Source organism: Thamnophis elegans, chromosome 2 (assembly GCF_009769535.1).
Source record: "Thamnophis elegans isolate rThaEle1 chromosome 2, rThaEle1.pri, whole genome shotgun sequence".
In the NCBI taxonomy this organism is placed as follows: Eukaryota; Metazoa; Chordata; class Lepidosauria; order Squamata; family Colubridae; genus Thamnophis; species Thamnophis elegans.
The window spans coordinates 4,226,003-4,243,252 of NC_045542.1; the positions used below are offsets into that span (position 1 = coordinate 4,226,003).

A 17,250-nucleotide genomic window follows, 5' to 3' on the forward strand; every position below is an offset into this window, starting at 1 on the left:
AAGGATGGAAGGCTGAGTCAACCTTGAGCCGGTGAGATTTGAACCGCCGAACTGCAGATAGCAGTCAGCTGAAATGGCCTGCAGTACTGCACCCTAACCACTGCGCCACCTCGGCTCTAGCAAGCACCGTAAAATAGAATGTTCTTGGATGAGCTGCAACTGGGACTTTTTAATCCATGTCATTTGAATATTGTGAAGCGATTCTGCAATTCCTTCTGGAACGTGTACTTCTTTTTAAAAGATATCAATAGGTTGCTTTGTTCAAAGGCCTACCTTGTTAACTTTCTGTCTACAGTGGCAAATTCTGAAGGAATTCAGGCTGAAATCCCTCTTTCAAGAAGCAGAAAGTCTAGAGGCTTCCTTTTTTCCCATAAAGAATTAAAAGCAGAAATGGGGGAGCGGGGAAATGGAGAGCAAACTCTTAAACTGTTCTGAGAGTAGCCCACTAGAGATGATTTTTTTCTAAAGCGCAATCAAGTGGCACATTTGACGCTAACATGATATACTGTTCTTAGACACTGAATATCGACAAAAGCCATCAAGCTGCTTTAATCTCCATCATCTCTTCCTTTGAGCAAAACCCGAGTCTTGGATGGTTGCAGTATCTGTGCAATTCATAGAACCTGTATCCCAAAGGTGCTTTTTTCCTAAGAGGCAAATGGACTTCCTGGTTTTTCTTTGAAGATGTTTCGCTTCTCATCCAAGCAGCTTCTTTGGCTCTGACTGGATGGTGGGGAATGGAAGGATTTATACTCCTTGCAGACAGCTGTTCATTTGCATCCTTTTAGAGGGTCGTTGAGGCCACTTGGAGGTTTAACTGTGTCCTGAGTGTCAGCCTCTGCTTTGCTGCTGCTTCGGCTGCCATGAAACGCGGAGGGAGGGCATGGTATTTGGGAGGGGTTTACTAATTGTGCTGGAGGAAGATTCTGGAGCTCAGCTGCCTGACGGACTACGCATGCGGAGGAGGTTCCCGCCAAGGCTAACGGCACCGACATTCCATCTTCGTGATGCCTTTCGAAGTTATCTCACACCTGACACTTGGGAGAATTATGATTGGACTGTAACTGTGATGCCAAGGGGTGGGGAATGGGTTATTCTATGTATCAATCGCTTTCGCGCCTAAATAATCAGTCTTCGCTTCGCTACGCTTCTAATCATTTATAATTAGTAAAAGTACACTTGATTTCTATCTATGGAGTCTCGTGGTCTTCTTTCCTAATTACCTAATGAAGAGGTGCTGATACTGAGGTTATGTGCTGTATCAGGTTTCTTTTTGAATATGATTTGCTTCCCCTCCAAGAAGCTTCTTCAGCTCTGACTGGATGGTGGGGAATGGAAGGATTTATACTCCTTGCAGAGAGCTGGACATTTGCATCCTTGTAGTGGGGCCCTTAAGATCACCTGGAGGTTTATCTGTGTCATCAGAGTCACCTGAGTGGTGCAAATTGGTGTGTAGCCTTCTTGGACCTGCTGAAAGGACTGTGTTGTAGACTGGAGATAGATGATGTCATATCTATGAGAAGCCAAACGTCCTCAAATAAAAACCAAATAAAAAAACAGTTGCCTCTTAGGGAAAAAAAAACACCTTTTTGGGACAACCATGACCTGGATGACTGAGAATCTCCATGGACAATAGAACCAGTGACGTGCGGTGAGGTTTATGGCTGGTGAGGCAAAAAGAAAGAAAGCGGATTTCCGACATAGAGGAGTCCCGCGTGCCTCATCTACATAAGGAATTTTTTGGCTTTTAACCCTTGCTTAACTCTGCTCAAGGGATCATAAAGTCAGACTAGATGAGGCACGTGGTTCTCCCGCCTCCTCCTGCAGAGGGCACTTTTTAAAGAGGCTTTTTTAAAACAGTTAAGCACTAAGCAGAGTCATCCACTGTGACTCTGGCAGCAACTAGCTCAGCCTTTTTCCTTTTACATTTTTCTTTTCTTTTCATGATGACAGTGGTGAGGCTCTGCCTCCCCTGCCTCCCCTGACTGCACGTCACTGAACCTATAATGAACCTGAGAGACCGCCTCCTGCCGATTACCTCTCTCAGACCAATTAGATCGCACAGGTTAGGTCTCCTCCGGATTCCATCCGCCAGCCAATGTCGGCTGGCGACTCCCCGGGGGAGAGCCTTCTCTGTTGCAGCTCTGGCCCTTTGGAACGACCTCCCTGTTGAGATCCGGACCCTTACTACCCTCCCGGCCTTCCGCAAAGCCACCAAGTCCTGGCTGTTCCAGCAGACCTCCACGGAAATTGTGAATGTTGGTCTTGTTTTTAATATGTTGTCTTTGTCTTGTTCCCCCCTTTCCCTTGTCTTTTGTGAGCCGCCCGGAGTCCTCCGGGAGTGGGCGGCATACAAGATAAATAAATAATAATAATAATAATAATAATAATTGATATAATAATAATAATATGATTATAAATTGCGGCACAATTCAGTAGCACAAATGATCCATTGGAATTTGTGCAAAAATTATAATATTAAAACAGCAACAAACTGGTGGGAACATCAGCCTGAAAAAGTCACCGAAAATCAGATGGTCAAGATCTTGTGGGATTTCCGTATACAAACGGACAAAATACTGGCGCATAATACACCAGACATCACACTGGTTGAGAAAAATAAGGTCACAATCATAGACATCGCAATACCAGGTGGTAGCAGGGTCGCCGAGAAGGAACATGAAAAAATCGCAAGATACCAGGACTTAAAAATTGAAATTCAACGACTATGGCACAAACCAGCAGTGATAATTCCAGTGGTAATTGGCACACTGGGTGCTATTCCAAAAGCACTGGAATTACATTTAAAAGAGTTAAAAATTGACAAAATTACCATCAGTCAAATGCAAAAAGCCGCACTGCTTGGATCTGCACGCATATTACGAAAATACGTTACGATGTCCTAGGCCCCTGGGTGGGGCCCGACTAGTAACCAATGCCAAATCCGGCGAAACAACTGGCCGCTGTGATACAATTGTATAATAATAATAATAATAATAATAATAAGCTGACGAAACTGTTGATCACATTCTCAGCTGCTGTAAAAAAATCGCGCAGACTGATTATAAATTGCGGCACAATTCAGTAGCACAAATGATCCATTGGAATTTGTGCAAAATTATAATATTAAAACCGCAACAAACTGGTGGGAACATCAGCCTGAAAAAGTCACAGAAAATCAGATGGTCAAGATCTTGTGGGATTTCCGTATACAAACCGACAAATACTGGCGCATAATACACCAGACATCACACTGGTTGAGAAAAATAAGGTCACAATCATAGACATCGCAATACCAGGTGATAGCAGGGTCGCCGAGAAGGAACATGAAAAAATCGCAAGATACCAGGACTTAAAAATCGAAATTCAACGACTATGGCACAAACCAGCAGTGGTAATTCCAGTGGTAATTGGCACACTGGGTGCTATTCCAAAAGCACTGGAATTACATTTAAAACAGTTAAAAATTGACAAAATCACCATCAGTCAAATGCAAAAAGCCGCACTGCTTGGATCTGCACGCATATTACGAAAATATGTTACGACGTCCTAGGCCCCTGGGTGGGGCCCGACTAGTAACCAATGCCAAATCCGGCGAAACAACTGGCCGCTGTGATACAATTGTATAATAATAATAATAATAGATAACAGCAACAGCTAGAAAAATTGAAAGATATGAGGCACGAATCATCCAATATAAACAAAATCAGCAATTTCGATCAGACCAACGGTGTTTTTATCAAAGTCTTAATGTGAATGGTGACACCAAAAGTGAAAAACCAGAAAAACAGGCCACAGTTGAATTCTGGAAAGAATTGTGGGAAAATGCAAAGGACTACAACAAGGAAGCAAAGTGGATACATGACTTTGAGAAAAGCATTGGCAACAAACAAATGCAAGTATTAGAAATAACAACTGAGATGATCAAAAATCGAGTTAAAAAGGTAAAGAATTGGACATCACCTGGAAAAGACCAATTACATGGTTTCTGGCTCAAATATCTGACCAGTTTACATGCAATATTGGCCAGGCAACTGAATGAAATTTTACAAAAGGGCCAAATTGATGAATGGTTGACAACTGGAAAAACATACTTGATTCAGAAAGATCCAACTAAAGGAACAACACCTGAAAACTACAGACCAATAACATGCTTGCCAACAACCTTCAAATTACTCACAGGCATTATTGCAGATAACATGATGGATTATTTGGAAATAAACAACATCTTGCCAGTAGAGCAAAAAGGCAACAAAAGAAGGAGCAGGGGCACCAAAGATCAGCTTCTAATTGATAAAATGATATTAGAAAATTGTAAGAACAGAAAAACGAACTTGAATATGGTCTGGATTGATTACAAAAAGGCATTTGACTCACTGCCACATAGTTGGATCATAAAATGCTTAGAAACAACTGGCATTAGCAAAAATATTACATCCTTTACTGAAAAGGCAATGAAACAATGGAGAACTGAGTTGGCAGTAGGGAATGAGAGCTACGGAATGGTTAATATCAAGCGAGGAATTTTCCAGGGTGATTCACTTTCACCTCTTCTCTTCATCATCGCAATGATCCCACTATCAGTAATCTTAAAAAAAATGAAATTAGGCTACCAAACAGCCAAAAAAGCTGAAAAAATTTCGCATTTACTATATATGGATGATTTGAAACTCTATGGAAAGTCAGAAATAGAAATCCAATCATTGACAAATACAGTCCGAGTATTCAGCACCGATATTTCAATGCAGTTTGGCATGGAAAAATGCGCCACTGTATCCATAAAAAGGGGCAAAATCACTGCATCTGAGGGAATTGAAATGCCCAATGGCCAACTAATTAAATGCAAAGAAAATGAAGCCTACAAATACTTAGGCATTCTGCAGTTGGATAACATCAAGCATGGAGAAGTAAAAACTATTGTCAGGCGAGAGTACACCAACAGAGTTAGGAAAATTTTGAAATCTAAATTGAATGGTGGAAATACAATCAAGGCCATAAATACCTGGGCAATACCAGTTATAAGATACACAGCTGGCATAGTTAACTGGACACAAGCTGATTTGGACCTTTTGGACCGAAAAACCAGGAAACTAATGACAATGCACTACAGTTTACATCCACGTGGTGATACTGATAGACTATATCTGCCCCGAAAATCAGGTGGCAGAGGATTATTACAAGTGAAGCAAACAGTTGAAGAGGAAAAACATGCACTGGCTGATTATTTAAAAGAAAGTCAAGAACATCTATTAATCGAAGTAAAGAACAAAAATCTACTGAAGGCCCAACAGACAAAACAAGAATACAGAAAAGATGTGATAAAATCAAGAATGGAGAGTTGGCAGAACAAAGCACTGCATGGTCAATTTCTGGAAAAAATAAAAGATAAAGTGGACAGTGAACAAACTTGGTTATGGTTAAAAACAGGTACATTAAAGAAAGAAACAGAGTCACTAATCCTGGCTGCGCAAGAACAAGCTATCCGCACAAATGCCATTAAGGCCAAAATCGAAAAATCCTCTGATGATGCCAAATGCAGACTTTGCAAAGAAGCTGATGAAACTGTTGATCACATACTCAGCTGCTGTAAAAAAATCGCGCAGACTGATTATAAATTGCGGCACAATTCAGTAGCACAAATGATCCATTGGAATTTGTGCAAAAATTATAATATTAAAACAGCAACAAACTGGTGGGAACATCAGCCTGAAAAAGTCACAGAAAATCAGATGGTCAAGATCTTGTGGGATTTCCGTATACAAACCGACAAAATACTGGCGCATAATACACCAGACATCACACTGGTTGAGAAAAATAAGGTCACAATCATAGACATCGCAATACCAGGTGATAGCAGGGTCGCCGAGAAGGAACATGAAAAAATCGCAAGATACCAGGACTTAAAAATTGAAATTCAACGACTATGGCACAAACCAGCAGTGGTAATTCCAGTGGTAATTGGCACACTGGGTGCTATTCCAAAAGCACTGGAATTACATTTAAAACAGTTAAAAATTGACAAAATCACCATCAGTCAAATGCAAAAAGCCGCACTGCTTGGATCTGCACGCATATTACGAAAATACGTTACGACGTCCTAGGCCCCTGGGTGGGGCCCGACTAGTAACCAATGCCAAATCCGGCGAAACAACTGGCCGCTGTGATACAATTGTATAATAATAATAATAATTAAAACTCCGCCATTGCCGGTCCCAAGCCCGGATGAGAAAGGAGGAAGGTTGGGATCAGGTTGGCATCTGGTCCCGTAAAAAACCCCCCGCCAACCCATACAATATGGTGAAAAAAACAAATAAGAATTCCATACCGCATCGGTCGTCGCGCGGGTTAACAAGGGCCGCGGCGGATGTTGGGGTCCCTGGACATCCGTCGACAAGTGGGCTACAAGTGGACCAGCCAACAAAACGACAAAAATATAGTGCAGATGAAAACCGTGCCATAATGGCCTGTTACTACAACTCAGAGCCAGAAAAAAGAGGCTATTTAAAGCGAATGTATGAATTATGGAAACAACAATATCCAGATTCAAATGTTAGTGAACAACGACTAGCAGATCAAAGGCGATTTATTATACGGAATAAAGTGTTTAGTGAAGTTGAACATGAGGAAATTCAGGCAAATTGCAAAACCCAAAAAACAATATCACAAGCGGAAATAACTGATATTCAAGACACAACTAAAGACATTATAGTAGAACTCCCAGAAGAAGCTCTTGGGGAGGAAATAACACCACCACCACTAGAACCAGTTATCACTGAACCAACTGATGAACTAACTCAAAAACAAAAAGAATTGAAGGATAAGATCATGGAGCATTTTCTGCTTAATGAGGAAAGGCAACGTTTACCAACACTAAAAACTGTGCCTAAGAAAATTTTGGCCCCTATCATGAAAATGGTTAATGCAGTGTTTTCAACAATTGAACCGGGATCCATCTTGGAAACAACCAGTTAATGTACAGCGCAGCTGTAATAGTCACTAATGAACTAGGCATTAAAATTAAAGTACCTAGTCATACAACAGAAAAAGCATCAAAGCCAAAGTGGAAAATCCGTTTAGAACAAAAAATAAAAAAATTAAGGGCAGATGCTAGTAACTTAAAGAACATGCATGAGCAACGGCTTAAAAACAACAAAATCATAGATCGGCTAATCAGGAGATATAGATTGGATACAAGAAACATCAATGAAGCTGTAGAGATTGTAAAACAGCAGATAACAGCAACAGCTAGAAAAATTGAAAGATATGAGGCACGAATCATCCAATATAAACAAAATCAGCAATTTCGATCAGATCAACGGCGTTTTTATCAAAGTCTTAATGTAAATGGTGACACCAAAGTGAAAAACCAGAAAAACAGGCCACAGTTGAATTCTGGAAAGAATTGTGGGAAAATGCAAAGGACTACAACAAGGAAGCAAAGTGGATACATGACTTTGAGAAAAGCATTGGCAACAAACAAATGCAAGTATTAGAAATAACAACTGAGATGGTCAAAAATCGAGTTAAAAAGGTAAAGAATTGGACATCACCTGGAAGTGACCAATTACATGGTTTCTGGCTCAAATATCTGACCAGTTTACATGCAATATTGGCCAGGCAACTGAATGAAATTTTACAAAAGGGCCAAATTGATGAATGGTTGACAACTGGAAAAACATACTTGATTCAGAAAGATCCAACTAAAGGAACAACACCAGAAAACTATAGACCAATAACATGCTTGCCAACAACCTTCAAATTACTCACAGGCATTATTGCAGATAACATGATGGATTATTTGGAAACAAACAACATCTTGCCAGTAGAGCAAAAAGGCAACAAAAGAAGGAGCAGGGGCACAAAAGATCAGCTTCTAATTGATAAAATGATATTAGAAAATTGTAAGAACAGAAAAACGAACTTGAATATGGTCTGGATTGATTACAAAAAGGCATTTGACTCACTGCCACATAGTTGGATCATAAAATGCTTAGAAACAACTGGCATTAGCAAAAATATTACATCCTTTACTGAAAAGGCAATGAAACAATGGAGAACTGAGTTGGCAGTAGGGAATGAGAGCTACGGAATGGTTAATATCAAGCGAGGAATTTTCCAGGGTGATTCACTTTCACCTCTTCTCTTCATCATCGCAATGATCCCACTATCAGTAATCTTAAAAAAAATGAAATTAGGCTACCAAACAGCCAAAAAAGCTGAAAAAATTTCGCATTTACTATATATGGATGATTTGAAACTCTATGGAAAGTCAGAAATAGAAATCCAATCATTGACAAATACAGTCCGAGTATTCAGCACCGATATTTCAATGCAGTTTGGCATGGAAAAATGCGCCACTGTATCCATAAAAAGGGGCAAAATCACTGCATCTGAGGGAATTGAAATGCCCAATGGCCAACTAATTAAATGCAAAGAAAATGAAGCCTACAAATACTTAGGCATTCTGCAGTTGGATAACATCAAGCATGGAGAAGTAAAAACTATTGTCAGACGAGAGTACACCAACAGAGTTAGGAAAATTTTGAAATCTAAATTGAATGGTGGAAATACAATCAAGGCCATAAATACCTGGGCAATACCAGTTATAAGATACACAGCTGGCATAGTTAACTGGACACAAGCTGATTTGGACCTTTTGGACCGAAAAACCAGGAAACTAATGACAATGCACTACAGTTTACATCCACGTGGTGATACTGATAGACTATATCTGCCCCGAAAATCAGGTGGCAGAGGATTATTACAAGTGAAGCAAACAGTTGAAGAAGAAAAACATGCACTGGCTGATTATTTAAAAGAAAGTCAAGAACATCTATTAATCGAAGTAAAGAGCAAAAATCTACTGAAGGCCCAACAGACAAAACAAGAATACAGAAAAGATGTGATAAAATCAAGAATGGAGAGTTGGCAGAACAAAGCACTGCATGGTCAATTTCTGGAAAAAATAAAAGATAAAGTGGACAGTGAACAAACTTGGTTATGGTTAAAAACAGGTACATTAAAGAAAGAAACAGAGTCACTAATCCTGGCTGCGCAAGAACAAGCTATCCGCACAAATGCCATTAAGGCCAAAATCGAAAAATCCTCTGATGATGCCAAATGCAGACTTTGCAAAGAAGCTGACGAAACTGTTGATCACATTCTCAGCTGCTGTAAAAAAATCGCGCAGACTGACTATAAATTGCGGCACAATTCAGTAGCACAAATGATCCATTGGAATTTGTGCAAAAATTATAATATTAAAACTGCAACAAACTGGTGGGAACATCAGCCTGAAAAAGTCACAGAAAATCAGATGGTCAAGATCTTGTGGGATTTCCGTATACAAACCGACAAAATACTGGCGCATAATACACCAGACATCACACTGGTTGAGAAAAATAAGGTCACAATCATAGACATCGCAATACCAGGTGATAGCAGGGTCGCCGAGAAGGAACATGAAAAAATCGCAAGATACCAGGACTTAAAAATCGAAATTCAACGACTATGGCACAAACCAGCAGTGGTAATTCCAGTGGTAATTGGCACACTGGGTGCTATTCCAAAAGCACTGGAATTACATTTAAAACAGTTAAAAATTGACAAAATCACCATCAGTCAAATGCAAAAAGCCGCACTGCTTGGATCTGCACGCATATTACGAAAATATGTTACGACGTCCTAGGCCCCTGGGTGGGGCCCGACTAGTAACCAATGCCAAATCCGGCGAAACAACTGGCCGCTGTGATACAATTGTACAATAATAATAATAATAATTCCACCACATCTTTCCGCAGGGAGACAACAGGAAAAACCAGAGCACATTCAAGAATTCCAAATTCTGCTCTGCTTCCTCTTCCCAGTTTCACCCCGAGACTTGATGCAGCCAATGAACATCCAAAGTCACAAATGGCAGCCACTTCACCTTCACGATCCGTTCGTGCATTCTGGCCTTCCTGTCCTCTCCTTTGCTCTTTGCCTGGGCAGCCGCCGCCTTGTATCTGTCCATCCTCTGCTGCAAGGCCTCCATCATATCTCGAGGGGGTGCTGGCTGCTCTGGAAACCAAAGGTAGGATTCTAGGTAGCACGCTGGCAGAAAACATCTATCACATATCTTATAAAAGCTTGAGGCCTTCCAGGTACTCAACCCAAGAGTAGTCACTTTGGACCAAGGGTGGGAGGTCACCTGACCGAGGGTACCTCCCTAGAAGCAATGTTTTCTAAATATTAAAAGCACAATTTTCCCCTACCTATATTCATAGGGACTCAAAGGAAGTTTTAACTAAAGAATCACGTCTCTCGTATAAAATAGTTGCTCTGTGACGGGACTCTGCTGGCCTTATTAAGACACAGAGGGAGCAGAGTAGAATAGGTTTAGAAACTTTTCAACTCTTTTCACGAGTAAGTCAAGCTATTGTGGCCCAGCAGGAGCCGTTGGAGCTGCCACCAGACTCCGACAGCGAGGGGCCCTGTGAGTCGGCTCTGGAGGATGTGGAGGACCCTGGACAGGGTTCCAACTCCGAACAGGGCGCAAAGAGGCTGGTTGGCCACCAGGAGGCGCCTGAGCCTTGGACCAGTGGGGAGGAGACAAGGGAGAGTGAGCCGGAAGCCAGTAGTGAGTTGTTCCTGGATGCACGCCATCAAAGAGCTAATAGGCGTCAGGAACAATTACACAATTACAGGAGGTAATTGCGCTCAGCTGGTGGTCATTAGGCTCCTCTCCAGACTATAAAAAGGCTACTTGTGCACACGCCCCTCTTTGCAGAAGTCAACACAGAATCGAAGAAAAAGTAGCAAAAACTGATAGATCGATGAATTGAATACTTTAGAATTTTTTTTTTAAATGGATAAGGATAACAATGATTTTATGTATACTTGATAGAGGATTGGTGATATAATGTATAACCCTAAGAATATATTGCAAGGATATCTTGTTGTTGATAAATAATTTTAATAAGGGAATAACTAAAATTGATATATATGTGTAGTGACTATTTAGAATATTTTGTTGAAGGAATAAGATCTCTGTTTGAATGTATGATGTACAAGGACAATAATGAACATAAGATCCCCGATAGTTGATTGGTGGAATTATGCATAATTGAAAATAGTGACATACAAATATAAATGGTTGGAAAATTTTGTTTTTATATTGGGATTTGTGATTATATAAAGGTATACTGTTATCAAACAGACAATTAAGAATGTGGGGGAATTAGGTTTATTAGAAAAAATAATAATACTAATTGCAATTGAACATATACTGTACAATGAAAGTGAGATATTTAGTTATACTAGATGAAAAATCTGTGATGGTAAATGTTATTCAAGAACATGGATCAGGGGTGGGTTTCAACCGGTTCGCGGTGGTCCCCACGGACCGGTTGGTCGGCGAACCCGGAAGTAAGTAACTTCTGGGAACGGCGAAGGGCCCACCCGCCGCCCGCTCTCCTTACCGGTCTTTGAAGGCTTCTGTGCTTCCACGCAGGCGCATGGCACATACAGCGCCTGCGCGATTCTCCGCGAGCAGCTGGATGGCACATACAGCCCCTGCGCAATTCTCCACGAGCAGCTGGAGCATTGCGCAGGCACTACGACGCATGCGTGAACTGCACGTGTGCACGAGGACGCCGCTGGCCCCGTCCCAACCGAACCAGTTGGAACGGGATAAGCAACCCACCACTGACATGGATGTAACAACACTTGTAACCAAACGACATGCTGTATGTGATGATGGGGTTTTTTTGTGTGTGTTTTTTGTTTTTCTTTTGTGGTGTGTGTGTGTTGTTTGTTTAATAAAAATAAAAATTTATATTAAAAAAAAAAGAAGGAAAAAGTAGCAGCGGTGCATATCCCTTCACTCGTACTTCAAATTGAACTGCAAACTCTCTGGGTAGAAGAACATTGCATAGGGATCCTCTAACTTGGGGGCTAGGTAGTATGGGCTGTGGGAGGAAGGGTTTTCTGGGGGTGGGTGTTGAGGTTGCACCCCAAGAACTCTGTGGTGAGGGTTGGGGTGACAGAGGATGAGCTGCTCTGAGAGAACATGGGCACAGTCTCTTATCCTATTGGGCTAGACCTACAAAGTCCTTTAGGGCACACAGCAAAGTTATTGAAGGTTTAGGTTTATTAGATTTATATGCCGCCCTTCTCCCAAGGACTCAGGGCGGTATACAACATTAAAAGAAACACATAATACAAAAGTTAAAAAGAAATTAAATAGAATATCCCAAACAAACCTAATTAGAATTGACAATAACATTTTTTTAAAAAATTCGAATTAAAATTAACAATGATCAATAATTTATTTTCCAGGCTGGCTTGCTGGAAAAGCCAACTTTTTAGGGCGCGTCGGAAGGAACCCAATGCTATCTAGTCTGAGATATATTAATTCTGGAGGAATTAATAAATTGAAATAATATAAATTGAAATAATACATAAACAAAGAAGCATTATTATCAAGAAACAGGAAACAAAACCAAAGTGTTTTGGAGTTCCCACCTGCTGTCCTTGAGACTCCTTGGGCTGGATGACTGACTGCTTGAGCAAGGGGTGTGGCTGTTGCCACCGGAGTGTGTTGTACAGGTGAAGATAACATCTCCTTGGGTAACTGATCTGTGGAAATCAGATAACCAACTAAAGTAAGTTAAAAAGCTAATAAATAAGAGAGCCTGCATTTCATCTCTTCCTGTCTACCAGACATTCCAAGCTCCCACTATTTCTCTGCCCTCTTGGAAACAGCCCCTCCCGCCAGCGATTCTTGATTACATTTCACCCCAGCCCATCCTAACTCAGGAACTCAAAACATACCGATCGATTCAAATATACATTAACAATGCTTTCTGTTGTGGCCCAGCAGGAGCCGTTGGAGCTGCCACCAGACTCCAACAGCGAGGGGCCCTATGAGTCGGCTCTGGAGGATGTGGAGGACCCTGGACAGGGTTCCGACTCCGGGCAGGGCGCAGAGAGGCTGGTTGGCCACCAGGAGGCACCTCAGCCTTGCACCAGTGGGGAGGAGACAAGGGAGAGTGAGCCGGACGCCAGCAGTGAGTTGTTCCTGGATGCCCGGCACCGAAGAGCTAATAGGCATCAGGAACAGTTGCGCAGTTACAGGAAGTGATTGCACTCAGCTGGTGGTCATTAGGCTCCTCTCCAGACTATAAAAGGAATGATTGTGCACACGCCCCCTTTGCAGAAGTCAACGCAGGATTGAATGTCGGAGGACATTACTGTGAGCTTGGCAGGCTGGATTGCTGCCACGGCTTATCTGTGTTTATTGCTGCCTGAGTTTGTCTGAGTTGCTGCCAAGGTCCTTATCTGTTTGTTCTGCTTGGCTTTCAGCCACCGAGGTTTTGGTGTCTTGCTATTAAAGCACATTCCAGTTAAGCTTGTCTCGGCATTCGTTACTGGATGGAACAATTGCGTAATTGTTCCTGACGCCTAGTAGCTCTTCAATGGCGTGCATCCAGGAACAACTCACTGCTGGCCTCCAGCTCACTCTCCCTTGTCTCCTCCCCACTGGTCCAAGGCTCAGGTGCCTCCTGGTGGCCAACCAGCCTCTCTGTGCCCTGCTCGGAGTCGGAACCCTGTCCAGGGTCCTCCACCTCCTCCAGAGCCGACTCAGAGGGCCCCTCGCTGTCGGAGTCTGGTGGCAGCTCCAACGGCACCTGCTGGGCCACAACAGAGCACCAAGGACCCCCTTATGTCAACCCTGAGCTACAAATATTATCCTTTATAAGAACCTGAAATGATGACATAAGAATTGGTACCAAGCTAAAACAGATTGCAAAATTAAATTTGTCCTTTTTTTTCATTAATCATAGGTAGGACCACCCAGAACCACAAAGAAGAATCCAATTCCATTAATCCTTCACCTTTTTCTTTACAACTCCCAAACACCTGCCCTGCAGGCTATTGCAATTCTACATGCCTTAGTGTTTGGCAATACCTTTGTGTAAATCAGAAATATATCCTACGCACAGGCAAGCCTGCTGAATTCCCTAATATTTATTTCCACTGAAAAAATAATTTATGTCCTGAAGGCTGCTAAGGAATTAAAAGCTATATCCACTTCCCGGTCTATGCCTAGATGAAAAGCAGTTGCCACTCAAGGATTATCCCAATGTTTTGTTCAAGGTCTGTGTTTCAGCTTTAGAATGCCTAGCTGTTATGAGAGCAAACACCTTGTTGGGATTATTCCATTCTTTGGGTTGAGGAACAAATCAATAAGCTTCCATTTACTTTCATCTAGTAATCTGATTGGTGTTTCATGTTTCAATAGCAGGCCTTTGACAGTGAAACTCTAAAAGAAACAAGACTTACTATCTTCACTGCCATCCGATTTGACTTTCTGATGCATAATCTGTATAATCAAATTCTCAACAAAGATAATGCCTGACAAATATTGCTTATTTCCCATTCTCACCTGGAGCTGGCGGCAGATTGCTGAGATCCACAGGTTCTCCTTTATCAAGAGACTCTAAAATAGGCTCAAAACTCTGAAAAACACGAATAGAGGCAAGTTAAGTGTTAGTTCTTCTATACACATCGTTCTCAACTTACAACTCCCTATACTACATTTAACCACTGAGCCGAGGTGGCGCAGTGGTTAAATGTAGCACTGCAGGCTGACTGCAGTTCAGCAGTTCGGCTGTTCAAATCTCACCGGCTCAGGGTTGACTCAGCCTTCCATCCCTCCGAGGTGGGTGAAATGAGGACCCGGACTGTTGTTGGGGGCAATATGCTGACTCTGTAAACCGCTTAGAGAGGGCTGAAAGCCCTATGAAGCGGTATATAAGTCTAACTGCTATTGCTATTACTTCCTTTGTGTTTCCCCCCCTTTGGTTTTTTTTATTAAAAGTTTTAAAAAAGTTTTACAAATATATACCTGCCCCCCCGAACCCATCTCCCCCCCCACAATCTCCCAAAGCAAATACAGGGTATAAACATTAACAACCATATTCTAAAATAAACTAACAGACTTTAGCATCATCCCTCACTTGTACTTCAACTCCCCTTTTGTAAAGCTAACTTTAACTGTATCATTCCTTGCTCATTCACTCATAAGCTATCTGGAGTTTCTTAGTCCCATATTTATTTTGAATATAATCAATCCATCTTCTCCATTCGAGCTTGTATTTCTCCGGCAGGCCTGGGGCCGTTGAGTTGTCCAGCCCCACTTCAGGTTTGTGACTGTTGTGTAATTTTAAACTGTTGTTTATGAAGAGCCAAGGTGGCGCAGTGGTTAAATGCAGCACTGCAGGCTACTTCAGCTGACTGCAGTTCTGCAGTTCGGCTGTTCAAATCTCACCGGCTCAGGGTTGACTCAGCCTTCCATCCTTCCGAGGTGGGTAAAATGAGGACCCGGATTGTTGTTGGGGGCAATATGCTGACTCTGTAAACCGCTTAGAGAGGGCTGAAAGCCCTATGAAGCGATATATAAGTCTAACTGCTATTGCTATATTGCTATTTTATATATCCCCCTCCCTTTTATTGTAAGCCGCCCTGAGTCTCTTCTGAGAATGGGCGGCATACAAAATTTAATAAATAAATAAATCTGAATGGTCCTTAAGATATGCTGATATTTTAGCCATCTCTGCTAATTTTGTTACTTTTAATGTCCATTCATTAATTCCAGTACTGCGCCACCAACAGTCTGGCTGCCGTTGTAAAATTCAAAATCAAATTAGTCTCTATAAACTGTACAGTCTGTAATTATACCTAACAAGAATAACTGATGACCCTATACTTCCACTTATGATCACATGATTGAAATTTGGGTGGTGTAAATTACGCTCTGCGTCCTTTTTTTTTACTGGTTTCCAGCAAAAAATAAAATCCGTTGGAGAAGCTGGATTTTGCTTAAAGGCTGCAGTGAAAATGGTAATAAAATCACATCCGGTCACACGATAAGTCGCTTTACGGTTGCCCCAATTTATGAAGGAAATTCCAGCCCCAATTTTTAAGTGGAGGATTACATGTACACTTTCAGATAAAAAAAAAATTAATGTGACTGAGCAATTAAATATCACAGTTCAATTTAGATGAAAAATGTAAAATCTGAATTTTGCCACCACTTCATAAGAGGGATGGATTAGAGAAATTAATGAGCAACAGAGGAAATACAGCAGTTGCTTCGTATCCTACCTACAGTTTCCTCCATCAAGTAGTTTTTACTGGCTGCCATGAGGCAGAAACACTCCGCATTCATTATCTCTGTTATCTGTAGTACCAGCCTGCCAGACAGATCCCTCTTATCCAAAGGGGAGAATATGAAAGAAGAACTACAGGTACAGTGGCAATAGCAATAGCAGTTAGACTTATATACCGCTTCATAGGGCTTTCAGCCCTCTCTAAGCGGTTTACAGAGTCAGCATATCGCCCCCAACAACAATTCGGGTCCTCATTTTACCCACCTCGGAAGGATGGAAGGCTGAGTCAACCTTGAGCTGGTGAGATTTGAACCGCCGAACTGCAGATAACAGTCAGCTGAAGTGGCCTGCAGTACTGCACCCTAACCACTGCGCCACCTCGGCTCTATTAATGTGCTTAAATAGTCAGGCTCTCTAGGAATTCTGGGAGTTGCAGTCCAATCTCCCTGAAGGGCTCCAATCCTGGGAAGCTCCCATGCAATATCTCAAGGGGATTCTCCCTTAGCAATAGCAATAGCAGTTAGACTTATGTACCGTTTCATAGGGCTTTCAGCCCTCTCTAAGCGGTTTACAGAGTCAGCATATCGCCCCCACAGTCTGGGTCCTCATTTCACCCACCTCGGAAGGACAGAAGGCTGAGTCAACCTTGAGCCGGTGAGATTAGAACCGCCGAACTGCAGATAGCAGTCAGCTGAAGTGGCCTGCAGTACTGCACCCTAACCACTGCGCCGCCTGGGCAAGAGACGGCAGACTTTACCTAAGCCAAAATACTACATAAGCTTTTATCCGAATGGCTGCTTTTGCATAATTGCCATCAAAAAAAGAGCCGAGGTGGCGCAGTGGTTAAATGCAGCACTGCAGGCTACTTCAGCTGACTGCAATTCTGCAGTTCAGCAGTTCAAATCTCACCGGCTCAAGGTTGACTCAGCCTTCCATCCTTCCGAGGTGGGTAAAATGAGGACCCGGATTGTTGTTGGGGGCAATATGCTGACTCTGTAAACCGCTTAGAGAGGGCTGGAAGCCCTATGAAGCGGTATATAAATCTAACTGCTATAAAACTGGACAATCCAGGCAAAGGGACCCTCCTAATTTTAGT

General features: G+C 42.0%; 1 protein-coding gene across 1 annotated transcript in view; it reads right to left on the reverse strand.

Annotated features, from left to right (window-relative positions):
• Window positions 1-17,250, reverse strand: part of CC2D1A (coiled-coil and C2 domain containing 1A) — a 76,392-nt gene that overhangs the window by 44,949 nt on the left and 14,193 nt on the right. Inside the window, exons 9-11 of the mRNA XM_032211411.1 lie at window positions 14,429-14,501; window positions 12,505-12,618; window positions 9,929-10,059 (exon numbers count right to left, since the gene is read on the reverse strand). Coding sequence (XP_032067302.1) covers window positions 9,929-10,059; window positions 12,505-12,618; window positions 14,429-14,501 — 318 coding nt within the window. The remainder of the gene's footprint in view (window positions 1-9,928; window positions 10,060-12,504; window positions 12,619-14,428; window positions 14,502-17,250) is intronic.